Genomic DNA, 26714 nt, shown 5'->3' on the forward strand with positions numbered 1-26714 from the left:
TATTTATGTATTGTCTTTGGCTGCTATTGTGCCATGATGTAAGAGCTGAGTAGTTATGACAGATTGTTTGGCCTGTGAGCCTAAAACATTTACTCTCTGGCCCTTTAGCACTTTGCCGAGCCCATATCTAGACAGTACTGCAATGTGGTCAGGGAGGTAGGAGACAGATCAGAAGAATACTCTGAAAGATGAAAGGAGAAGGTTTCAAGAAGGAAGCTTGTTCATAAGGCAGCAAGGACCAAATATATGAAGACTCAACATGAAGGAGTCCCTCCACCCACTCTTTGAAAATGACTATGTAAGAGACAATCTGATTTTAAAAACTTCACATTTTATTTTCCAGAATATGGTCATTTGTTGAGTCGAAGGCATGGAGCTTAGGGGCTGTTCTGATAGACTCTGAACAAAGAGCCTCCCCTCCGCCCCTCAAGCACTTTGAATGACTGGCTTATCATTCTCTATACAAGACATTTCATCATCAGAGCTGAAGATGCTAACAACAGTGGTAACTTTACAAATTCTGAGAAAAGGCCTATAGAGGCAAAAATGTAAGCGTTTTTTTTTTTACTAAATTGGTGTAGTGTACCCTTAAAATGACATATTCACAAACAGAAGTTAGAGAAAGAGAAATAAAAATGCACTTATGAATTTTCTTCTTGCCACCTGAGTTAAATTCAGGTCTCCTTTCCTACAGAATACAGAAAAGACAAGGCAGCTCCACTGGTGTTGTTACAGATCACTAGATGTTAGAAACTGTTTCCTCTGAAGAGAATGCACTTATTTTTAAGTTAGTAGCACACTTAACATATAACCAACCTAAAGTTAGAAAAGCCACTTTTTTGAAGGCACAGTTTGTTTCCAGCTTGACTGTGGAAGTAAGAACCTGTCCTATAGACCCTACCTGGTAAGAAGGGTGAGTTCACTGCTCTTGTCTGTGGTAACAAAGCTCACCCACAGCCAACTCCAGCCTGGGCACCTTGGAGTGCCTCCATGAGATAGGTATGTCGTCTAGTCTAGAGGGTAGAATGTTCTTTTTGATCATAATCATCATGTGCAAAGATTCTGGAGGCTCCATGTTTCCCTTTGTTCTCTGAAAATGCAAACAACATTGCTTAATAAAGTAGAATCGGCAACTGGTCCTTCATGGGCATGTGAGCAGGAGTGAAGACCCAGCAGAAAGAAGCTGGTGGCCAGCATCTAGCTTGGAGAGTCCCTTGGCCAGGGCCTTAGAATAAAAGGGTCTAAACAAGAGTGGATTAAATATACGTCTAATGTGTCAGAAGACAATTTCTAGAAAAGTGACGGTGCTTTCCTTTCATATGCTTGGGGGTGGGTAAAGAAAGAGTGGGGGGGGGGCAACTGGCTTCAATTATCTAACAAAAGACAGGGAAGGGGCAAAATATTTGGTGCCACTTCGCCTCAGGTCACTGAAATCACTAATCTCATCATACAAATGTAAGACTGTGGAAGAGAATGTTTGTGGCCTTTACATGTATTTATTTGAAAAATTAAGTTTAGGCCTGAGGTATAATGACTAATCTCCATGAGTCTCTGCCTGATGAACAGAAACATCTATGATGACATACATGGAAGGTGTTAGAAAAAAATCGGAAACAATTAGGAGTGGAAATATACACACAGGCTGCTCTGCATTCTGGCCTCATGCTTGTCAGCAGCCTTTTTGCTGAAAGTTCTCTGAACTCATTTTATCTGGGCTAGGTATATGTTTAAAATTTTTCCTTTACCACTGATCAAGAGAGTGATCAGCTCATCTGATAAACATCTAATTTGACCACCTCTGTGTTCTCATGTGCTGAGATATTCATAATGATGTTGCTCAGACTCCATGAGGTGGCTGGAACATGACAAAGTTCTATCTGCCAATGGAAGCTGTGTTTTTAGGAATATCATGCAGGGATGGAACTTCTACAAATGAACTGCTACATAAATACTTTGCTGTAGCACTTCAGAGATTTCCTTTGCTTTAAGGGACTTTGTTTATAGGCTCCAGAACCAAACTGGTGACGGTCACACAGACAGTGCCATGTGTCAAGGTGAAGCACACTATTATAAAGTTTCTGACCTAACTGATCTTATTAAAATCAGCCCCTTTCACCATCTTTTAAAAGTTTAATTAATTTGCTTTTTAAAAAGACAAGGGTCTTATAGCTTCAATTATTCTGTTGGAGACACCAACACCGAGACAGTAATCTAATTACAGAAGTCAATTTTAATTAATGTCACTTTACAAAAAAAAGAATCACTTAAAAGCATTAATTAAAATTTATTTCTGTAATCAGATTAATGTCTTTGTGTAGAACAAGCTGGGCCACTTAAAATGATAATGTCTGGGCTTTTTTTTTTTTTAAAGCTTAGTCATTCTATGCAAGTCAGCATCGTATGTGGAGTATCAGTCCTCAAACTGGGTGGCAAAGAACCAAGTGATGAGTCAAGTCATCTTGCAAGAAGAAGAATGGATAGGAATCTTAGACAGGTCAGGGGATCCCAGGCACTGAATAAACACTGCCATCCCCAAGGCTGGGTCAAGATGCTCCCAGAGGGGAGGAGCACACAGTGGAGGCATGGTCTGTATGATGCTCCATTCCCACAAACTGTAGAGGGCCCCCAATCGGCTAGCTGGATAGACTTGAGGCAGTGCTGCATCTGTCCCTAACCTCAGACAGCGACTTAGAAGTGAGAGTGCACAGGGAAGCAGGGCTGAACCGATTCCCTGCATATTTCCAGGCATCACAGAGAGCAGGAGGATCTGAACACCTCCTATTAAAAGGCATGCCAAGGATGGAGGCCAGGAGGGAAAGGTGACATTTGTCAACCAAACAGCAAATGCTGATACTTTCCATTTCTGAACACTAATTCTTTTAGGGTGTTGAGAGGATCACAATGTGAACCTAACACTGATCCTTTCCGGGGGGTGGTGAGAGGGTGTGTTGAGAGAATCGCAATGTGCTCAGTGTGTGTGTGTGGGAGTGGGAGGATCGTGAATGGTAAGCCAAGGTGTGGGAAGGACCATCCCCCACAAACAACTGGCTTACACAGTCTCTCAGTGCTCTGACTCACCGTAAGGCCAAGAAATGAGAAATACAGCAAACAGGAACAGAGGTTGGTGGTTCCAAGACTGAAATTCTGCCCACATCTTTCCATATGCTTGTTAAATTGAGAAATGCAACTTTTTTGTTCTCATTCTGGCATGGTAACCAAAGGCCCAAGGTACTCAGGGCCATGCTACTGTGCTCAGACTACAGCTCTGAGCATTCAGTTCAGAGAATCAAGAGATGATGGCTCTAAAAAAAGTGGGACAGACACTTCTCCTAACAACATCTCCTAGGACCCACTCTATAATTATAACATTTGCAAACACATGGTACATTACATACTAAAACAACATAAATGAAATTTTGGGAAGTTTAAAAGATCTTTCGGCTCTTTTCGTCACAATGGAGTGGAACTCCTTCTCTGTCTTTAAAGTTGCCTAACTTTTCTTTCTGTGCTTTTTATATTGACATCTAATTTGTCCACTTTGGTTGTGAGGCGGTCAAGAATGTCATCTTGCTCCTCAATTTCCGTCTGCATCCCCAGGGCTATGTCCTTCAGCCGGCCTAGTCCCATGGACAGCTCATCTGTGGGAGAGGGAAAGGACACGGGGCTGAGCAAAGTCACAGCATTGCGGCTGCTGTGTGGTCCATGGCAGGTGCTCAGCAATACTTACACTTACAGAGTCCTCCTTCTCATAAGATAGATAAAACTCTAGGGCTTTGGTTACATTTTCCAAAACACATGCAAGTAAAAAGAAAACCTGCTTACTCCATATAAAGCAATTTGCGCTTAATGTTGAAGCCACTCCTCCCCCAGGTGTCAGCCTAAGATAACCACTGTTTGTACAATGCTGTTTATCTTTTTGTGCTTTAAAAAAATGCTGCCTCTGAATGTTTCAGCTGCCTCTGAATGTTCTAGTAGGTTGCAGCACATTGCAAGATCAGTTAGTACCCAAGGAAAAGAGAAGTACAGAGGGGTCTGGAAAACACATTCCCTTCCCAGACCCCATGATGAGTATCTGTGAGAAGTATGTAGGTAACTAATAGCCAGACCCACTGGCTTGTTCTTCAGGAGCAAAAGCCCCATGTTGGTGGGTAAACTCAACATTGCCAGCTTTCCTTCCTTCCATCTCCAGCTCTCTAAAGCTCGATGAAAGCACAGTTCTGGATTAGCAGGTATGAGGATTCCTGTTTTGAAACACATCTGAGAGATGGACCTGGGAAGCCCCTGTCCAAAGGGAGCCCCTGCACCCGGGTTGCTCCTGTCCTAGGATCCCCTCAGAGAAGGCTGTATCCCACCGCCCCTTCCACTCTGCAGGTGGCAGGAGAAATAGGGGTGTTATCCCTGCCTTGCCACCTGGGGTACTCTCCCAAAAAACCCATGAAGTGCAAATGTTTCCACTGCACCTGAATGCTGTGAGGTCCTGTCACCTCTGTTACGAAAATTCACATTTTCCCACATTAGTTCATTCTCAGCTACCACTGCTCAGATCCACAAACACATCGATGCTGTATATGTCCTGTGGGTATGACATAACCTGAATCTGGCTGGCACCATTTCCTTTGCTTACTCTGCGGCCAGAAAGAAGACAGTGGACTCTGCACAAGCAGAGGGATCTCTGCAGAGATCCCTGCAGTCCAGGGTCCCCATGTCAAAAGGAACAAAGAGCTGAAGGTCCCTTCAGATATGCCAACTGGGGCAAGACCCAAGGGGACTATGAAGCACACAAGTTTTGGCAAAGGTTCAGCACTAGCAATAGGTTACATCACTACTGCTGAAGTTCAAGTCCAAACACAAGGGGTCAACGTCCCACTTCTAAGCAGGGCAAGTGCAGTATGGGGAGAAACCCAGGTCAGTCCCACTGGGTCTGAGTTCAAATTCTGACCCCTTTCCTAATCTGTGCTCTGGCCTTCCCAGGACTCAGATCATAGCTGAGGGGAATCTCCTTTGAGAGGCAGGTCCCCAGGGAGTGGCTCTGCCACAACTAGCCACTCTGGTGTCAGGTTCCTTCTGAACTCATTCTATTTCCTTCCATATGCTGTCCTGTGATGAATATTTTCCCTTTGTTTCAAATAATTGTAAAAAATCACTACCACATCTGTTTTTAAGATGGATAACATCTGTAAAGCCGTGGTTGGACTTAACAGTATATGAAGGGAGTATTGGGCAGAGGTGACATAAAGGTGAACTAGGATCAATGCGAACTGAAGGGAGATGCTGGAGGCACTGTGGGGTCCCCTGATGGGGCTGAGCCAACTGCAGAGGTGAGCCTTGACTTCAATATTCTGCCAGAGTGGACTTAGGTAGTATGGCCTCTTCCCGGGATTCACGGCTGTGTGTGTATACGTGTGCGCGTGTGTGTATGTACGTATGTGTGCAATGCACAGAGTGGAAATGGGGGGCATGCCCAGAGCTGCCCTCTGTCCTTTTACTAGCAACAGCAGGCCAAGAAAGAACTAGAGGGAAGAGAGAAGAAGAGGTGCTTCATAAGCCTTCTTACGGCTGAATTAAAGATAAAACATTAAACAAAGAAAAGTCAGGTTACGCAAATACTTGGCCCTAGCACCACAAATCTAAGCAGAATCAAATTTGTTTTTAAAATTGTCCTTAACTCTATGCTTCTTGAATTTATTGAAACCTTTGATCTTGTATTCCATGGAGAGTGAAACCTATGAGGTCACCCCAAGCGTCAGGGAGTTTGCTGGTTGTTGGGACAGCAAAGGACAAGCAATAAGTATACCGAGATTAAAAAAAAAAAGGTATGTGATAAAGTAAAGCCACCCAACAAGGGAGCTGCTGCCAGAAGGGAACTTGCACTAGTCCCTGAGATAAAGGCAGGGGCCAGGGGGTGTGGTAGGAAGGAAGGAGCAAACCTGTGAAGGGCAGCCAGGCACAGCCTGTGTCAGTGGGCCCAATGGCTCCTGAGTGCCACCCTAGCCCTTCTCGGCATGCCACACATGCCTGCCCAGATTACAAAGATCATGCCAATCGTACCCCCTTAGCCTCCAGGGATGGGCTGTACTTACCCCTTCTTCCTGCCTCACTCCCTAACCTCTGTACCCTTCCATAGGTCTCCCTCCTCCTCCTCTCTTCAGTTGGCACCAGTGACACCATTTGGGTGGGGAAACCTTCAATGTGGAAGACTGAGGGCTTCAAGTCCCTTTGTGTGGCTCTGGAGTGGTCACATCCCAGCAGATGCACCTTCTGGCTGAGGCCTTTGGCTCTGGAGGGCAGAGTCCAGAGGACCCAATAAAGAGCTGGCTGCCTGGGGCTTTCCTAGGCTCTGAAGGCAAAGGGCAGGTGGAGTTTGGGATGGAAGCCTGCCTGGGTGTGTAGTGTGGAGATGGGCCCTCTCCCCTGCTACCGGCGGGCAGGTTTAGTGCTGACATTCACACCGAGGGAAACTGTGAGCTGTGGGTGGGCGAAGTAGTTCTTTTATTGTTCCTGCTTATGTCTATTTTCTACAATTGACATCTTATTTCCATGAAGATTTCTTTTAATGCTCAGGAGGAGACTTCTTTTCCCTGTGTAATTCCATTCTAGCAATCCAGCTACAAATGCAGCCAAAGATTTACTTATAGGATTATAATGATTTGCTCCCAAAAGGATCATATACAGTAGAGAAGGATGGAAATAACCTAAGCGTCCAAAAGGAGGGGATGGGACTGGTGAAGTGGGGCTTGTCAAAAAAATTTCAAGAAAAAAATTTTAGGGTTCAACACGTAAACAAAAAAGGCAGGATGTAATACTAAATAACCCCCAGTACTGTGACGTTGAATACACACATGTGTACACATGTACATCCAAAGTAGATGATACCAAATCAGTGGCTACCGCTGGACAATAGGCTTCTAAGTGTTTATTTCCTCATGGCATTTACCTAACTTCATAATTTTTTTTTTCTCTAACTTCATAATTTTCTACAACGAATCTAAATACTCAGAAACAAAGGCTAAATGTTGACAAGGAAGTATATGGATTTGTCTAACATGCTGTAATGCTATTTGCTCAGGGCTCTGGAATGGGCACTGCTCTGAGTAAATAAGGGAAGGGGCCCTCAGTGTCCCTCCTGTGGTGGGGCGGGTGGGGGGAGAGGAAGAGGAAGCCTAGGCACAGATGCCCAATGTGCATCACCAGGGGTCTCAGTTTTGTCTCCTACTCGATACCTTTAAGGTAGGGGGAGATTTTACTTTGGATCTCACCCACTTTGTCATCTCCCAACAGGGGTGGGAGACTGATGGAGACCCAGGTAGCCATGGGGGAGGTTCCTGTTCAGGGGGTGAAGGTTAGAGGGGCAGCACATCTGAGACACCACGTAGAATGAACTCATGGAACCGCTCACACGCCTGCTCCTACTGCCCACACACACTCCTCCACTTGAACTTTAAGTAACTGGCTTCTCTCCCTTCATTCAAAAATGAATCATCAAGTGCTTGCCTACTAGGCCAGGGTAAAGTGATGACAATATAGAAATAGTCCTGTGTTCCATGGAATTTACAGTGTGGTTGGGAAGACACCAGACGAGCCAGCAGATATAGAACTAAGACAAGGCACAGCACATTAAAGCCAGGCCCACAGCATGAGAAGGAGCCAGCCTGCAAACAGCGGGGAAGAAGGACACTCCAGGCAGAGGCAGGAAGGCACTTGGAGCCACAAGTGACAAGGGCAGGAGGGGTGGAGAGGCAGATGGGGCAAGAGGCTGGGCAAAGGACACAGAATTCAAGGAGCCTGGCTGTGTGGCCAGTGTCTGCTGCAGTGGCCACATGAGTGGCCAACTCTTACAGACCAGGCAGTTCCCTATGGGATTTATGGTATTGCTCATCTAACCCTCTCCCCAATCCTCAGAGACAGGTTCTGTTCCTGTGCCTGGTGCACAGGGGAGATGATGGTGATGGGGTATTCTCAATGCTGCACTGTGTGGCCTCCCAGGGACTCCTAGTCCCTGTGGCTGTCATAGCCCAGATGAGAGGTAAGGATGGACAGAAGTAGACTGACTCCAGAAAAAGAGAGAGAGAGAGAGAGAGAGAGAAGGCGAAGGGGAGAGAGAGAGAGAAAGAGAGAGAGAGAGAGAGAGAGAGAGAGAGAAGGCGAAGGAGAGAGGGAGAGAGAGAGAGAGAGAGAGAGAGAGAGAGAGAGAGAAGAGAGTGTGAGGGGGAGGGAGAGAGGGAGAGGGAGAGGGAGAGGGAGAGGGAGGGAGGGAGGGAGGGAGGGAGGGGGGAGAGAGAGAGAGAGAGAGAGAGAGAGAGAGAGGAGATAGCTATGACTCACATCTCATATTGGATTTGACATGTAGGGAAGAAGTGGCAGACACCACATTTTGGTCCTGAGAAACTGGTGGTTACTGGTGTACTGGCTGGGCCCAGCACAAGCTGTCTGGAAGACAAGTGTTCTTAATAAGTGACCTGAGGAGGCTGGTGTAGCTAGCCTTCCGGTCTTACCTAGATTACTGTCTATCTTCTGGTGATAGGCTCGAAGGTGTGGGTTCTTTGGGTAAGCCTCAGTACTCGCAGCAGGACCAGCCCCTCCAGGGATGGAGTCTGAGTTTGGAAAGAAACACCAGGAGAATGGTTAACTAACATGTCTTGAAATACTGCTTCACAAAATTAATCTTTTTTTTTTTAAGATTATTTGAGAGAGCGAGAGAGCATGCGAGAACAAGTGGGGGAGGGGCAGAGAGGAGAGACAGAATCCCAAGTAGATTCCGCGCCATCCACGTAAAACACAATGTGGGGCTTGAACTCATGAACTGTGAGATGATGACTTGAGCCGAGATCAAGAATCGGATGCATAACTGACTGCGCCACCCAGGAGCCCCACAAAATTAATCTTAATCTGGAAAACAGGCCGAAGGGATGAGGTCACCCAAAGAGGTGAGTGTGGGGATGGATAAAGTGCATGAGGGAGGAGCACTGGGCAGGCTTGTGGGGCAGGGAGAGGAGCCTGGCGGGGGGCAGCCCTTTTGGAGATCAAAGACCCTCAACCTACAGTTACCTGGTTAGACAGACCCTGGACACGAGCCGGGGAAAGGAACAGAGACTCATACAAGTAATGAGACATCAGTAGAACTACAACAATGCAAAACTACTTGGGGTTGTGAACAAGGTCTACACGACGAGGTTTAAAACTCAAAACAGCGGGGTGCCTGGGTGGTTCAGTCGGTTAAGTGTCAGCCTTCACAGCTCAGGTCATGATCTCATGGTTCATGAGTTCGAGCCCCACATCGGGCTCTCTGCTGTATGCACAGAGCCCACTTCAGATCCTCCATAACCCCCTCTCTCTAGCCCTTCCCTGCTTGTGCACACACCCTTTCTCTATCAAAATAAATAAATAAATAAAAACTTAAAAAAAAAAACTTTAATTAAAAAAATCAAAATAGCTATGTTGTAGAAATGGGATTGTGGATGACTTCTCTTCCTGAAATGTATTTCTACGCTGTCTTTTCACTTCAAATAAAACAAGCAAAAAGAAATGTCAATAATGCACATTTGCCCCAAATCTTCCTTGAACTGCAGTTTCTGAATGCACACAGAAAAGCCCTATTATCCCAGTTTATATCTTCTGGGGAAACTTCTCTTTCTAGACTTAGTGTATTTCCTCTAGCACAATCTACGGATATGCATGGTATCCTTTTTTTCTTTTTGACTCTTAGGTTACTACACACAATACAAATTAAAACTCCCTTTAATGCCTTAAAATTGTATCTTTTGGGTGCAGGGTTCCTTTTCTACTTCTTCAGGGTATATTAAGCTTGGACTTTCCATGGGCCTTACACATTTTAGTTTTTTTTTTCTCTCATGTCTCCCATGGCTTTTGCCTTTCCACACTGAACTGTGTTGATGTCCATCTTTCCTGACCCCCAAGCTCTGCTTTCATCAGGCTTCTTCTTAGCTGTGTCAACCAAGAGTAGTGGGTTCCGGAGTGTCCACCATGAGCCCTGCTTTCCTTGAAGGCAGCACAGGAAGCATCTGGTTTCTAGCATGCTCCAATGTGCCTGGACTTCTAAGGGTCCACAGGGACTCCCAGGAGGCCTAAATTCCTTTCCAGATAAGGGGTATTATGTTTCTGGGACTATCATGTGATAACAAGGCACTAGGACATCAAATACAATCGACCTTGCACGCCTGTTCATGCTGCTGCTTCTCCACCCACTTGGGCCTAGAAGCTACACGAGTCTCCCTGTGTTGAGCAACAACTACCACAGACTTATCCTTCAGTTCTGGGAGTCAGAAGTCCAGTAATGGGTCACACTGGGCTATAACTGAGGTGTCAACAGATTTGTGCTCCTCCTGGAAGCTCTTGGGGAAAATGTGATTCCTAGCCTTTTCCAGCTTCTAGAGGTTACCTGCATCATTAGTAGCTGGTCCCTCCCTGCATTTTCTGAGCTAGCAGCCAAGCATCTTCCAGTTTTTGACAGTCTCTCCTCTGCCTCCCTTTCCACTTATAAAGGGCCTTTGTGATTACACTGGGCCCAGCCAGTTAACTCAGGAATAATTTCCTGTCTCAAGATCAGTTGATTAGCAACTGTAATTCATTTTTTGTCATATAACCAGATATATTCATTGGGTGTGGAGACTGGGACATGGGCATCTTTGGGGGGCTATTCCCCTTACCACAGGGGCTTTCCTACAGTTTTCTTTTCTGTGCTGGAAGAGCTTGGAGCTACACAGGGTAGGAACTAATGGTGGGCAGGCTCATTTTCAAGGGACACAGGCCCCTACTTCCTTATTTCACCCTCCACAGAGTGAAGGATGAGCCATGCCTAACATACACTTCCAGCCCCCTGGGAGTGGCACTGGGTCCCTAACAACCTTTACCCATGACAGCAGCTGGGATTTCTGCTGCCCCCAATCCACCAGGACCAACACTAAATCCAGAGGTCTCCCCACAGAATCCAAGTGTGGCCAAGCACAGGTCCCCACTGACCTGAATCATTCAGCTTCCTGAGGTTTGGGTGGCTGGCCTGGTACTGTGCCTCCTGTTCCTTACTGGTACTTATGGCTTCTTTCAATCTTTGGATAAAAGTCAAGAAAAGAGAAAACTTAGAGAAAATACCTATGACAGTGTAGTTAGTCTTTTCAAGCAATGCCTGTGGGCAAAAAGCAAATGTCACCTCTGACCAAAGCAGGGATATTCATCAGCAGCTCCTGGCAGTCCTGCCAGCAGCACAGCGAGCTTCTGAGACACCTGCTTTAGAAGAACGGCATCTGGTTAGGTGGCCCTCACTCAGGAAAATGAGAATCCCAGGACCAGGGGGAAGAAAAGCACACGAAAAGACCAAATGGATATCTTCCGACCAGGGGTCAGCAAACCGTGACCCATGGGCCAAATCTGGCCCACCACCTGTTTTTGTACAGCCACTGGCAGAGAGCAGCCCTTATAGATGACCACTGGCAATGGATTATACGACAGAGAACACTAACTTTGAACCTCCATCAATAATTTCATTCTCCCCATTAGATCTGTTACAAAGAATCGTACTCAATTATTATTTTCATTTTTTGAATTCTGTCACTAAAAAAATTTTTTTTGTTATATAAATCCCTACAAAATATCTTTGATTTTGCTTCCTGGCCCGCAAAGCTCAGTCTACCGACTCCTGCTACAGATAGGGACTTCTCTCGGTATGTTGGAGATCCTCACACTGTGCCTGACACCCTGCTGAAACCCTGCAGGCATGACAGGGACTCTCCCTCCCCTAAACCTGAGCCTCCTGCATAGTCTGCTCTTCTCTACCCTGCTGACCGGCAGCCTGGCCACTTCATCAGCCGTGCTGGGAACCAACCATTCTCCACGTAGGCCCTTTCTCTGTACAGCTCCACTCCCAGCAAGCCATACAAACATCTTCTCGATCCCCTAGAGATCCCCCAAATCTGGCCCCTCCTTCTGGCTTGTCTCTTTATCCTTATATGGATGAGCCTCCCACCTTTCCAATCCTTATCCAAAGATGCCGGGCATCTTTCTGACATAGCCTGCATGAACCTCTCTGGTGAAAGTCTTTAATGGCTCCCCACCAGAGCAAGCCTGGACCTCATCGGGCAAAAGGCTCTGTAGGTGCCCAGTGCTTCAGCAATGTACAGAACAGAGCAGAGCCTCCTGAAATCTGAGGATTTCATTACTCAGAAGCAGTGACTGGAGGTCTAGAACACACAGCTGGTTTCTATGACCACAACTGTGAGCCCCATGTATGGCCAGGCCAGTGCAAGTGGGAGGTGTTTGCAGCTGAGCCCACCTGGCTACTGCCAGCCTATATACCGCAAAGCTGACTTCTTTCCTATGTACTCATATATACATGGTAGTAACACTTAAATGATCAAAACTTGGCTTCTTTGTGAAAAATGGCTCCTCGCACAAAAGCCAATTCTAGGGATAGTGACAGAAATGGTAAGGAAGAGAAGAAAGAAGTCTAAAAAGAGTGGTGGCTCTTGGTTAGAAACCAAGTCTTAAATAAGCTAGAGTTTTACATTTAGGGAGTGGTTAAATCTATGATCTGAACGGACCTCCCCAGAAGCTTTAAATGGAAATGGGAAGCAGTAGCTTATGAAGCTTTATCAGCAAGAACAAAAATGGCTTAACGAAAAACAAATACAACTTAGAAACCAAAGGGTTTGGGTGATAAGGATATACACAGGAAAACAAGTGACTTGACAGAAGTCTGAAGAGAAGAAAGTTCTTTTGAAAGCTTTCATATGAGAATATCCCTGCATTTATGGAATAGGGTTTTTTTGACAGAATCACAGATTCAACTTATTTTATAGAAACAATTACACATTATAGTGATTTTTGCAAAGTTAGGGGTGTAGGAGCTCACGGACACCTTTGCAGCCCAGGCTTCAATGTCAAGAGCCTGCTGGGCTCCCGCTCTAGAAACAGCCAATATCTTCCCTCATCCCAGCTTCTCTTGTGCTTAGACTGTCATGTGTCTGCCACTTTCCCCTCCTTTAACTGGCAGGCTCCCGTGCAATCCTGAGTCCATGTAAAAGGTTGGTGCCTCAGTTCCCAGGGCCAAGCCCCCCTCCTGTGGGCCTCCGCTGCATCACTGATCACCTGCCTCCTCTGCACCTTCCAACAGACTGACCTCTCTCCTGCAGCTTTGTCTTCTAGGACAGGCACTGGCCTGCAAAGCATGAGTGCTTGGCACCCATGAAGGAAGGAACCCGTGTAAGGCCACTGGATCAGCCTCTCCAACAAAGCTGCATGGATACCTTCAATGCACATTTGGGGAGCAGGTGAACTAGAGTCAGTTGCTTCATTTAAGAGATTTCCTTTCCTGCATTTACTAAAGAATGGCAAGAACGCAACAGTTGACTAGGGCTGATCTCTGGACAGAAGGCCAGATGTGGCAGGTGACATCAGGCACTCAGAGGCTCACCTCCCTGAAGTAACTCTGGCTGCTTCACTACTGGGACATCTCTGTCAGGAAGGCCTCCAGTTTTCAAGACGCTCCCCGCAAAAGTTAAGTTGTCTTAGGAGCCCCAGGACTTTAAAGGCTCTTATGGCGTGACTAGGGCCGGGTGGGTGGATGGGGGAGTGGGGCACAAGCCCTAAGAAGCCTTTGGGAAGTGGCATGTGGGACACAGGAAAGCACCAATCACAAACCTGTCAGCTTCCCACTTCTCCCAGGGCTGGCTCTGCTGCTGAGCTCATGTGAGGTACAGAGGTCTTAGTCCAAAGCAAACAGACATTTAAACTTCCTACGTAACACAGAAACTCAAAAAGGAGGGCACAAAACATCGTTCTGATTTGTGTACTGCAAACCAAACCAAACCAAAACCAAAAAAAACCCCATTAAAAAAAAATTAAAAATAAAAAAATAAAAAAACGCCAGAAACTATGCCAGTTGGTGGAAAAAAAGTGACAGAGATTTGAAATTACGGTCAACCTGGAAAATTGGGGATGGGTGGGGATTATAACTGAACCACAAACAAACCCTCATGACCTTGGCTAGTGTATCCACAGGAAACAGCCTCTGGGGCCCCCACCAATCACCTTCTCCATAAGTCCCAACAACTCGCCTGCCTGGTCTTTCTGCTACAACCCCCACACCTATTCCTTCACCCGCATTTGTTTCTCCCCAGCGCTACTGTGAGCTGGAAATAGTTTCCTAATTTCTTCTCTACCATACCCTATGTCCTAATCTGGGTGGTGGTTACATAGATATACATACAGGTAAACAGTGACCTGTTTAGTGGAAGTGTAAACACACTTAAGATGTGTGTATTGTACTGTACATCAGGTATACGTTTTTTAAAACATTTTATTTTTGAGAGAGGGAGAGAGAAGGAGAGAATGAGCAGGGGAGGGACAGAGAGAGAGGGAGACAAATTATCCAAAGCAGGCTCTGAGCTGACAGCAGAGTCAGATGTGGGGATCGAACTCACAAACCTCGAGATCATGACCTGAGCTGAAGTCAGACACTAAACTGACTGAGTCACCTAGGTGCCGCAAGTATGCATTTTTTTTTTAAAGTTTATTATTTTGAGAGACAGTGCAAGTGGGGGAGGAGGAGGGATGGAGGAAGAGGGGGAGGGAGGGAGAGAGACAGAGAGAGACAGAGAAACAGAGAGAGAGAGACAGAGAGAGAGAGAATCCTAAGTAGGTTCCCCACGGTCAGTGCAGAGCCTGACGTGGGGTTTGAACTCATGAATTGCCAGATCATGATCTGAGCCTAAGTCAGATGCTTAACCAGCTAAGCCATCCAACTTACTCTTAAGTAAGAGTTGGACAACTCTTGACTTCGGCTCAGGTAATGATCTCGCAGTTCATTAAGTTCAAGCCCTGCACTGGGCTCTGCGCTGACAGTGTGGAGACTGCTTGGGATTCTCTCTGCCTCTCTCTCTGCTTCTCCCCTGATTGCACTCTCCTTCTCTCTCTCTCAAAACAAATAAACTTAAAAAAAACTTATCTTAAAAAATCGCTCTGTATTCCAGATTTAAAAATTTTTTTTTTTATTTTAGAGAGAGTGCCAGAGCTGAGAAGGGGGCAGAGGGAGAGAGAATCTTAAGTAGGCTCCACGTTCAGTACTGACCCTGACATGGGGCTCGATCCCGTGACCCTGGGATCATGACCTGAGCTGAAATCAAGAGTAGGACACTCAACTGACTGAGCCACCCAGGCACTCCTGTATTCCAGATTTGAAAGATAAACAGAGAGACATGGCTATGAAACCTGTACATTAATGTTACATCAAACGTTTCTCTGGGTTAAATGGAAATAGGGTACACAACCAAATGAACACTGTCATTGCCACTATGAAAACACTGAAGAAGGGAAAAACAAAGTTTTGGGGTTTCATGCTATAGCAGGTAAGGTACAGATTTTTCTATAATGACTATATTGTTCCATAATAAAAAGTAGATACAATGGTCTGAGAAATGAACAGTAGTAATCTATGTCAATAGAAACTTGACTCTCAACTTCATACGTGTGATATTTAAATACCTGCCAAAATCTTATGTATGATTTATTATACCTCTAACTGAAAATTTTGAGAAAAATAATTTCTAATTTTAAAATAAAAATTAATGGTGGGGTGCCCGGGTGGCACAGTCAGTCAAGCACCAAGTTTGGCTCAGGTCATGATCTCACTGTTCATGAGTTCAAGCCCTGCATTGGGCTCTGCACTGATAGCCTAGAGCCTGGAGCCTGCTTCAGATCCTGTGTCTGTCTGTCTGTCTGTCTGTGTCTCTCTCTCTCTCCCTGCCCCTCCCCTGCTCGCACTCGGTCTCTTAAAATAAACATTAAAAAATAAAATAAAATGAAATAAAATAAAATAAAATAAAACAAAAATTAATGGCCAGACTGAATTAGATATGGAAATGTTAAATATAAAGACTTTTTTTATTTTGAGAGAGAGAGACAGAGAGGGGCAGAGGGAGAGACAAAATCCTAAGCAGGCACTGTATTGTCAGCACCAAGCCCAATGTGGGGTTTGATCTCACAATCTGTGAGATCATGACCTGAGCTGAAATCGAGTCAGATGCTTAACCAACTGAGCCACCCAGGCGCCTCTAAAGACTTTTTAAGGTACACCTGGCTGGCTTAGTCGAAAGAGCATGTGACTCTTGATCTCGGGGTTTTGAGTTCAAGCCCCATGTTGGGGATAGAGATTACTTAAAAATAAAATCTTAAAACAAAAATTCTGGAGTGCCTGGCTGAGTCGGTAGACATGTGGCTCTTGATCTCAGGATACTGAGTTTAAGCCCCATGATAGGTATGGAGCCTACTTAAAAAAAAAAAAAAAAAAACACTTTATAAAGAATTTAAAAAATTCTGTGAAATGAATCACACTTATACTGATTAAGCTTTTTGAGGTGAACATTCTTTCAACTTATAATTACTGGAGCAGAAATTTAATTTTATTGGAGACCCAATTTATGCAGACTGGATGTCAATCAAATGAACATAATCAGAAGCCCTAGAGAAATGTTTGTTTCAAAATGTGTGAAGAAAGGGGCACCTGAGTGGCTCAGTTGGTTAAGCAGCCAACTTCGGCTTGGGTCATGTTCTCACAGTCCATGAGTTTGAGCCCTGCTTTGGGATCTGTGCTCACAGCTCAGAGCCTGGAGCCTGCTTCAGATTCTGTGTCTTCTTCTCTCTCTGCTCCTCCCCTGCTTGTGCTCTTTCTCTCTCAAAAAGAAATAAACTTAAAAAAATTCAAAACGTGTGAAGACAAATCCCTCACAATTGGCAACTTACAAAGACCTTGGATCCCTTTAAGGCACTAGAAGTGGCTTGGAAATCTTGACTATTTGCACTAAACCCCACTTTCAGCTGCTTCATATCGGGATGGCTAAAGATCCACTCACCTGCTACTGGCCTGGGGGGTGAGGGGTCCATTCTGCTCTGGTGGTGTCTCTGTTGGTTTGGATTTGAAGTAATTGACAAGCCCCCCAAACATGCTCTTAATGCTGTTAATGTGCTTCTGGCTGGTCTTCAAATCTTGATCCATCTTGTCCACCATCTTCTCTGTGCGTTCTAAGACGCCTCGCTGACGGACGAGCTCCTGGGGAAAACAAGAGGTGATGGCATTATATTATACCATTTTGTAATTTTCTCCTCTCTGCAGAGGACCATACACAGCAGGTTTGTCACAAACCCTCAGTGAGCACATATAGGCACAGACGTGGTCATCTGAGAAGAGCACGTTATCCTTTCCGACAACACATTCCTTTTTCTGCCCTTCCCTGTCCTGCCTCTACCTGCTTTCTTTCATATTTGCTCCTGAGTTCTTTTTCCCTCCTGCCCATATAATGCTGGCTCACAGGACCACGTTAAGATGGATGAAGGGTGCCGGCAGGGGCCAGAGTGCAGGGCCTGGACGGGTAGCACACTTTCTAGCCCTCCCCCTTTCCTGGCCCCCATAACCCTGTAACTTTACAGGCTTTGACCTGGCCCTGCCATTGGCCTATGGCTCTTATACTCCCCCTTTTCACATATGGGATATCTACTGGGACACTGGAGTCACCTGGCCCTGGCCATGTCTTAAAATTATTTCACAGGCTAGGTTCTGGGTCCTTTCTGGGCCCTGTTATTATCTGATTCCAACTCATCCATAGTTTCAGCTTCAAAACTTGAAACAAATGTGACTCTGTCCCAAGGCCTTTTACATGCTACTTTCTTTCCCTGTAATGGTCTTCATCCAGATACTGGTATGGCTCTATTCATTTAATTCAGGTCTCTGCTCAGAGGCCATTCCTCAGAGAAGTTTCCCTGAACATCTTCTCTAAAGTAGAACTTCTAGGGGCGCCTGGGTGGCTCAGTCGGTTGAGCGTCTGGCTTCGGCTTAGGTCATGATCTCACAGTTTGTGGGTTCGAGCCCTGCATCGGGCTCTGTGCTGACAGCTTAGAGCCTGGGGCCTGCTTTGGATTCTGTGTCTCCTTCTCTCTCTGCTCCTCCCCTGCTCATGCTCTGTCTCTCTGTCCTTCAAAAATAAATAAAAACATTAAAAAAAAAAAATTTTAAAGTAGAACTTCTATCCTCAACCCACCTCTCTACACCCTCAACCTACCTTAGTTTTCTTTACAGCATGCAAGCTCCATGAGACAGGGACCCACTTTTTCACTAGGTCCCCAATGTCTCACCCAGAGCAGCAGCTTGCTGCAGGACTGCCAAATGGATAAGTGAATGACACTCTGTGGCCACAGGGAGAGCCTGGACCATATTCCTCAAGAGCTGATATGATTCTGGTGGTGGATGTGAACTCACCACCTCAGCAACACTAACACCTTCCTTTCTTTGTGCCAAACTTGCTTTGGCCTCTATTTCAGGCCATTCCAGCCATGTTTTCTCTGTGATCTGCCTTTCCAGCCAGAAGACTCTCAAACTTCCCCTGTTTTACTTCCTGAGGCAGCCCCTGCCCTCTTTTAACCCTGCATCTGCTGTGGTTCAGCAGTTATATTAGCTATGGCAGGTAATCCTAAGAGATTTCTCTCTTAATACCTAAAAACAGAGTCCTGAGCAAATTTTTTTTTTAACATTTATTCATTTTTGATAGACAGAGTGGGGAGTGGGAGAGGGGCAGAGAGAGAGGGAGACACAGAATCCAAAGCAGGCTGCAGGCTCTCAGCTGTCAGCACAGAACCCAATGCAGGGCTCAAACCCATGAACCATGAGATCATGAACTGAGCCAAAGTTGGACGCTTAACCGACTGAGCCACGCAGGCAGTGGGAACTGAACTCCTGTTGGAAATAAACATATAACTTCTAAGCTTTAGGCAGTTGGAACTGAACTCTTGTTGGAAATAAACTTATAACTTCTAAGCTTTACAGCTTTGAACATTTATTTTTCACCAGCTCATGAAACATGTCTGAAGAAACCATCAGATTTTTTTTTTTAAGCAAAAGGAAAACTCTTTTCTGGACTGTGGTCAAATCTTATGAGGGCTCATTTTTAGAAAGAATAAAAAACAACAAAAAACAAAAAACCCCCAGAGCAGCTAATTTATCTAGAGTCTCTCCTTCCAACACCTCAGTATTGTTAGCTTCTGTCCGTTCTTTTTATTTTTTTATTTACCTTGAGAGAGGGAGAGAGTGAGCGGGAGGGGGGGGGGAGAGAGTGAGCGGGGAGGGGGTGGGGAGAGAGTGAGCAGGGGGGCAGAGAGAAGGAGAGAGAGAATCCCAAGCAGGCTCTGAGCCATCAGCACAGAGTCCAATGTGGGGCTCAAATTCATGTGAGATCCTGACCTGAGCCAAAACCAAGTATCAGATACTTGACTACCACCCAGGTGCCCCAACTTCTGTCCATTCTAAGGTAAGTCTTTTCTGGAATAAGGCAGAGATGTAAATTAGGATCGAAATGGTTTTCTCCAGCATTCACAGGTTTTTTGAATTGATGTATTGCTTATAGTCCAGTCCCACTAGCCTATTTTTCCCACTGCAGAAGATAAAGCATGTGCCAGGAGGTGGCCTGGCAACTGGGGGTGGGAGTGCTGGTCAGGACTCTGTTGTACTAGGAGGCAGGTCCTTGGCCTCCCTGACAGTGAGGTCTCTTGTGGTGGCTCATCTCACCAACCACTTGCCCTCTCGCCTCAGCCTCCCGACCTCAATTTGGAGAGTGGCAGCAGTGACCAATAGCTGACAAAATCTTCCCCAGTTCACAGTGAGACCTTATTTTCTTCTGTTCACAACTGACACAGTCTCTCAAAAACTCCGAGTCTGTGCCACTGTGCTGACTTGGTAGGGAAACCAAATGTCTTACTTAGATGTTATGATCGAAGTGAAGAGAAATCCATGAGGTGGCCTGTCTTGCTGTGAGGCTGGAAGGCCAGTGAAGTGAGAGCTATTCTGGTCTCTGGAAGTGTCTGTGAACTGGAAGCTGGTGTTCACCAAAGGTGATCTCCTGATCAGGAGGCCAGGAGAGGAGGAACTTCTGCTAAACTCCTCCTGAGGCCGAGGAAAGGAGCAGGCTCCAAGTGCTTATGACCTAGTTCTAACTAAAGAGAAAGAAGGGCTTGGCAGAGCAATATCAGGAATGCCAGGACAGAAAGGATGAGCTAGGTAGACCCCGCACCAGCCATTATGAAGGCAGGCCTCAAACACTCCAGTCTCCAGACATCCTCCTATCCCCTAAAAGGGGGGCCATGTCCTATCATCATTGCTGCCTTTGAGAATGGAGGTCATCGAGAGACAAGGGTGGCTATGGGGGGAGGGGGCGGAGCTTAAGAGAATGGACTCAGTGTAAAGGGTATGCATGCAAAGCTCAGATGTCAGCATTACAGGCGATCCACCCTCCTCCCCAGCCCTGAGCTCCAATAGGAGTTTTCTTTTTTTTATTAATTTATTTTTAAATTTATATCCAAGTTGGTTAGCATATAGTGCAACAATGATTTCAGAAGTAGATTCCAATGATTCATCCCCTATGCAAAATACCCAGTGCTCATCCCAACAAGTGTCTTCCTTAATGTCCCTTACCCATTTAACCCATTCCTCTTCCCAGAACCCCTCCAGCAACCCTCAGTTTGTTTTCTGTATTTAAGAGTCTCTTATGTTTTGTCATCCTCCCTGTTTTTATATTATTTTTGTTTCCCTTCCCTTATGTTCATCTGTTTTGTATCTTAAATTCCTCATATGAGTGAAGTCATATGATACTTGTCTTTCTCTGACTAATTTCGCTTAGCATAATATTCTCCAGTTCCATCCATGTAGTTGCAAATGGCAAGATTTCATTCTTTTTGATTGCTGAGTAATACTCCATTGTATATATATACCACATCTTCTTTAACCATTCATCCATCGATGGACAGTTGGGCTCTTTCCATATTTTGGCTATTGTCAGCAGCACTGCTATAAACATTGGGGTGAGTGTGCCCCTTTGAAACAGCACACCTGTATCCCTTAAATAAATACCTAGTAGTGCAATTGCTGGATCGTAGGGTAGTTCTATTTTTAATTTTTTGAGGAACTTCCGTACTGTTTTTCCAGAGTGGCTGCACCAGTTTGCATTCCCAACCAAAAGGAGTTTTCTAAAGTTAAACTAGAAAAAGAAAATGGTCAGAGAAAAGATCTGGTTGGGCCAATGGTACTATGCTGAGGGACAGCACACAGACAGGGGATGTCTCAATTTTCCCTTTGGTTTGTGGCTCTTGTCAAACAGGGATTCCTGATACAGCAAGAGGAAGCAAAAGATAGCTGAAGACCCTGTGAGGGCATACTCTGTCCTATATGAGGCAACTTCTTGCCAGATGGGTTATGTCCCAGCTGTGAGGGTGTGAACACGTCACACAATCCTTGCTGATAGAAAACACACACAGACAGGGGTCCTGCAAGATATCCACCAACAGATATTACTCTCTGCCAGCCACAGTTCCAGGTGCTAGGGATTCAGGGGTGAACTAATCAGCCCCAGATCTCTGCCCTGACAGAGCTTACAGTCTTGGTGGAGGGCACAAAGAGTCAAGTTCAATTTGACTTTTCATTGGTTGACGACACTGCAGTGCTGAGAATCCAGAGAAAGCAAGCTTACAGTCTCTCGGGGTAGGCAGAAAGAAAGCTATCCTACACACACACGATGGCTGCTCTGTCAGGGTAGGCCCCTCACAGTGACTCCTTGCCTGACTTAAGGTGGGGTGGGTGGTTAGGGAGGCTCCCTGATGAAGCGACATTGAAGGGGAAACTGAAAGTTGAAGTTAGGGAGGCAAAGGGTTGGGATGTGGCAAGAGATTCTGGGCAGTGGGGGAAGCCCAGAGCAGCAGGGCCAGGTGGGGGAGCTGAGAGAGGAGGAGAAATGTGAGCATGAGGTGAGGGAGTAGGAAGAATGCCAGGCAGGACCCAGCAGGCATCACAGAGGGCAGCAGTGACTACTAGATCCCAACTGCAATTCACAGCTGATGCATCTCATAAGGTCAGTTGGGTCTAGTTGTCCTCCTGACCAGGTCAGGTCCTGAGGTTCTGAGGGAAAATATCAGTACTAAGGTCCTTGTATTGAACTTGTAATTAAACTCTGGTATCGAGGGGCAGCTGGGTAGCTTAGTTGGTTGAATGTCCAACTCTTCATTTTGGCTCAGATCACGATCTCATGGTTCATGAGACTGAGCCCTGCATTGGGTTCTGTGCTGACAGTGCAGAGCCTGCTTGGAATTCTCTCTCTCTGCCCCTCCCTCACCTCTCTCTCAAAATAAATAAATAAACTTAAAAAAAAACAAAACAAAACAAAACAACAACTCAGGGGGCACCTCGGTGGCTCAGTCAGTTGAGCATCCAACTTCAGCTCAGGTCATGATCTTGCAGTTCATGAGATTGAGCCCCACACCAGGCTCTCTGCTGTCAGCACAAAGCCCACTTTGGCTACTCCGTCCCCCTCTCTCTGCCCCTCCCCCACCTTGAAAATAAATAAACATTAAAAAAAGAAAAAAATAAACTCAGGTATTGAATGATAAGTAGGTGGAAATCAATCTGGAATCAGTAAGCTGAATCTAGAAACTTGAAATTCATCTCCATTATGTCACTTCCTTTCCAGTGGAACACACACATACACAAGTGCTGGTGGGGACACATGAGCATGGAACATGCTCAAAGTGGGGCCCCGTCTTACTGCAGTACTATAGAGTGGATATGAAAACACAAACCTAGTCTTAGATTGTATGAAAATCCAAGGGCAAAGGTGGAGACGCTGGTGCTCCTCACCGCATGTGTGCAGGCTGACTGGGGGCCCACACTAAAGGACTAACTCAGCAGGCCTGCGCTGTCTACACCCTGCATGTTCTAAAGAAAGGCCTTGCCTGGCTCCCTGCCCTTAGACTGCCCCGATAAAAGTATCTTTATTTACCTGAGTCCTTAGGGTAGGCCAAATAGTTTATGCTAACAATGTGATTTATGATGGGGGCTTTCAGCCACATGCTTGACCTCTGGAGGGGTTGAACACTAAGGTCTGCCAGTCAGGCAAGTGGTCAGCCATGCCTACATGGTTGTGTGATGGCCTACCAAACACCACTTCCATTCCATTGATGTTACTGCACCAGCCTTCAGGCTCTGGTCTAACATTTATTGCTGGACTCCCCTGAAATGAGATCCCAGGTTTCACAAAACTACACAGGAGCATGCTCAGCTGCCAGAGGGAACAAGGAACACCCCGGGCAGGCATGTCTCCACAGGCTTGCCCAAAGGTGCAAACAACCAAAATGGCTATCACTACGGGACTGGCTACATAAATACAAGTCATTCATTCAATAGAATATGAAACAGCTATTTGAAAAAAAAAAGAGCAGTGCATTATAGATAGCTGGGGAATAACCTCCAAACCTATTAAGAAACACACAGACTAAAATATACAGAATGTGTCTGCTTAAGTCAAAATTATTAAAAAAAAAAAAAAAAAAAAAAAAAGTGGGGTGCCTGGGTGGCTTAGTCGGTTGAGCATCTGACTTTTGGTTTTGGTTCAGGTCATGATCTCACAGTTGGTGAATTCGAGCCTTACATCGGGCTCTGTGCTGACAGTGTGGAGCCTGCCTTGGATTCTCTCTCTCTCTCCCTCTCTCTCTCTGCCCCTCCCACATCTCTCTCAAAGTAAATAATTAATAAATAAATAAATAAATAAATAAATAAATAAATGGAAAGGACTATAGATATGTCTCTATAGATAGAATACCTCCACAAGGACACTGAAGGAATTGATAGTAACTGGTGGCTGTGGGGGCAGAGGAGTGGGAGGAAACTTCAGTCTTCTGTGTGTTCTAAATTTTAAACTATGTGACTGGATATTGCTTCATAATAGCTAAACCATAGATAAAGAAAAGAATAAATAAATCATGCCTGCAACACAGAAGAATTGCTGAGTGGCCTACGAGTCTCTCTATGGTTCTGGACTGTGCCTACCAGGCCAGTTGAGTACAACCTGCTCTGCTCTGACTAATTCTGGCCCCTGGTGGTCATGACCTGTGGCTAGACTCCTTGTGAGAAACAAACCTTGTCAGGTTTCACAGGAGGAGGACAGCTCTCCTTCTCTAGAGCTGACCAGACTCAGTAATTTTCCTACTTCAGCCAACCTGGGATGATGTCTTCCCAACCTAATATTTGCAAACTCTTAATCCTCTATAAGAACCTATCATGTTTTGGCATGGCTCAGCACAGGGGCTCTATGTTGGGAGGTTAGCAGGTGACTTGGGTCGGCTGGGAGCCACAATGTACACTCAGTGGCAGGAAGAGCTTACCAGCCCCAGCCCCATTCCCATTCTGACTGGAATCAAAGAGTGATTCAAAGGCAGTCTGGAGAGTACAGAGTGGGGTGGGGAGGGGGGAGCTGACCATTCCAGCCTCCCAAGGCCTCTGATAATTAAGAACTGACTCAACCCTGGAAAAATTCAGTGTCACTATACTGATGACAGTGCCTGTCTGTCACCTACCCAGTCATGATCATAATGTACCTCTCAGAGCAATGCCAACTTGGCTCAGTCCAAGCCTCACAAGCCTGAGGTGCCACTCTGCCTCTGTTCTCACAGTCCCCTTTACACAAAGAGAAGGACCTTTAGGGGCAGCATGGGGCAGGGGGCGGTGTCACCACGATCCATGTGAAACCACTCATCTCTATTATGTTCGTGATTCTCCTTCCCTCTGAAGAAAAGACTTTCCTCTGACCATGAAGGCTCCTAGGCTGCCTCCTCTGGGCTCTTTCCTTGAATGTAACCTGTGCATCACTTCCCTACTGGAGCCCAGGAGCTTTGGTGGTGGGCTGGTGCCTCTGCATTGCTCCTCTCTGCCCTAGGAACATCCCTCTTGCTCTTCTTTCTCCCCCTCCTCACTCCTGTCTAAATCGTAGCCTTAAATACCAGATTCAAGTTTATCCTTTGCCATGATTTGTTATCATTCTGATTTTCTATTTCATTTGTTCTCACCGTTTCCAGAGATGTCCCTTCACACAGTTCTCATTTGGCTTCCTTGGACCTGGGACCCGCAATTAAGTAATTCCTCTAGTAGGGCCCTAAGACTTAGGCAATCTTCCCAAATCTTAGTCAACATTTTCCATTTAAACTTAAACACAGGAATCTAGTAGATATGAGATATAAAAACTACACCTAAATTTCCTTAAGGAGACCAAAGACAGGAAGATGGGCCAATGAGAGATACTGTAATAGGGAGAAGCAGGGAAGGAAAACAACCAACAAAGTGGCAATGGAGAAATGACCCAGATGACTATTTGAGAAATTAATCAACATACCTCAAACTGCCCAACACTATAAGTAATCAGGTCAGAATAAACTTTGCCAGAGAAAAGAGTCACAGAGACCCACAGAGGAAGACAACATTTTAGCTTCCAGCACTAAGTTTCAAAGCTACAAGTGCTTAATGGGGTGCTTGGGTGGCTCAGTTGGTTGAATGACTGACTCTTGATTTTGGCTCAGGTCATGGGAAAAAAAAAACAAACAACAACTACAAATGCTTAAAATTAATCTCAGCTCATATACCAGTGATTTACTATTACATTTTTAAGAACTTAAAAAAACAAAACAAACAAAACAAAACAAAAACCCAAATGCTCCAACAAAACCATTTCATTAGTAGGCTAAGGAGAAAATGTGGAACCTAAGGAAGAACCATTCTCACTTAGGGTCCCTGAAATCTTCCATGGGTGGAAAGAAGAATTGACAAAGGTGAATTGAGCAATGGACTGTCACAAACCATACACTACCTAGGGCATCTTCATCTGGATTTGGGAAGTAAAGGCAAGGCCCTAGACTCGACCAAACTTGGATTATGGCTTACTCAGCAATTGTCCAGACAGACCTCATCATCTCTACTGGCGAAGTGGAGAAGTGGTCAGTGACAGGAAAGAACTCAAGTCCCATTTGCTGACGCTTCACACACCACGCACAATCTTCACCCATTCTGGGTCACTCAGGGTCTCATGGGTCACTTCAGCCATTCAGGGATGGCTGAAGGGCAGGAAATTATATAAAAGAAACAGAAAATCCATTTCCTTAACCCGAGCTCTGCTAATAACTATGGAAGATTACTGGGGGCAAACTGCCTCTTTCAAGCACTCAAGATACACATCTCTTTGCAAAGTGAACGTTTCTTGACCCCGTGTGACAATTCAGACTGGTAGGGCCGCCCAGCCCTGCCAAAGACTCACCTCGGAAGAGGCGACGCCTATCCTCTCGGACTCGTACATGAGGGACAGGGACCTGTTGGTGCTGGCGGCCGTGGCTTCGGCCCTGCGCATCACCTCCTGCCGCAGGTACTGCTGCCTGTCCGTGGGCGCGCCGAGTCCATCGGGGAGGTCATGGTCGTCCTTCCACGGGGCCGGCCGGGAGCCCTCATCCTCTGCGTCGTCGTCGAATGGGTTGTAGCTTTTGGGGTAGGCCGACATGGTGCCGCCGCTCGTCTCGGTCTGGGCAGGAAAGGGAGGTGCGTGGCCAAGGCGAGGAACGGCTTTTGCAGGCCCGCAGGGGTCCAGGCCGCCCTCCCGAGGCCCTCGGGAAGCACCCACCGCTCTGCAGCCCCTAGTCTCCGCGGCCCGACGTCCAGAGAAGTTCTACGCCCCTCCACCCCCCGGTAGCGGAGCGAGCTCCTTCCGCCGGCCTTGCGAGGGAGGCCCCGCCTCCGGAGCTGACCATCTTGCCCGGCGGCTTGGGGGGGACCACGCCCTGTGTACGCGACCTCAGCCTACCCCTCGGTTTGTCTCTCCCCTCCAGCGGTGGGATCGCCCCACGGCCACGCCCCACCCAGT

General features: G+C 46.1%; 1 protein-coding gene across 1 annotated transcript; it reads right to left on the bottom strand.

Annotated features, from left to right (window-relative positions):
• Positions 1–311: 311 nt before the first annotated feature.
• On the bottom strand, positions 312–26655 carry SNAP29 (synaptosome associated protein 29). The gene is made up of 5 exons (XM_042909723.1): positions 26118–26655; positions 16860–17056; positions 10978–11063; positions 8493–8591; positions 312–3638 (listed from the first exon to the last, which is right to left on the bottom strand). Exons 1-5 carry the CDS (start codon positions 26352–26354, stop codon positions 3481–3483), a joined length of 777 nt encoding a protein of 258 aa, XP_042765657.1. The 5' UTR covers positions 26355–26655; the 3' UTR covers positions 312–3480.
• Between the last annotated feature and the right edge of the window lie 59 nt (positions 26656–26714).

Source organism: Panthera leo, chromosome D3 (assembly GCF_018350215.1).
Source record: "Panthera leo isolate Ple1 chromosome D3, P.leo_Ple1_pat1.1, whole genome shotgun sequence".
Taxonomy (NCBI): domain Eukaryota; kingdom Metazoa; phylum Chordata; class Mammalia; order Carnivora; family Felidae; genus Panthera; species Panthera leo.

Excerpts from the sequence above, each read along its gene's own strand:
- SNAP29 (XM_042909723.1), bottom strand. The coding sequence starts at position 26,354 with ATGTCGGCCTACCCCAAAAGCTACAACCCATTCGACGACGACGCAGAG. Across the intron at positions 11,064-16,859 it reads ACCCCCCAGGCCAGTAGCAG|ATTGAAAGAAGCCATAAGTA; the intron begins GTGAGTGGATCT and ends TTTTATCCAAAG. Across the intron at positions 3,639-8,492 it reads GAAGATAGACAGTAATCTAG|ATGAGCTGTCCATGGGACTA; the intron begins GTAAGACCGGAA and ends CCTCTCCCACAG.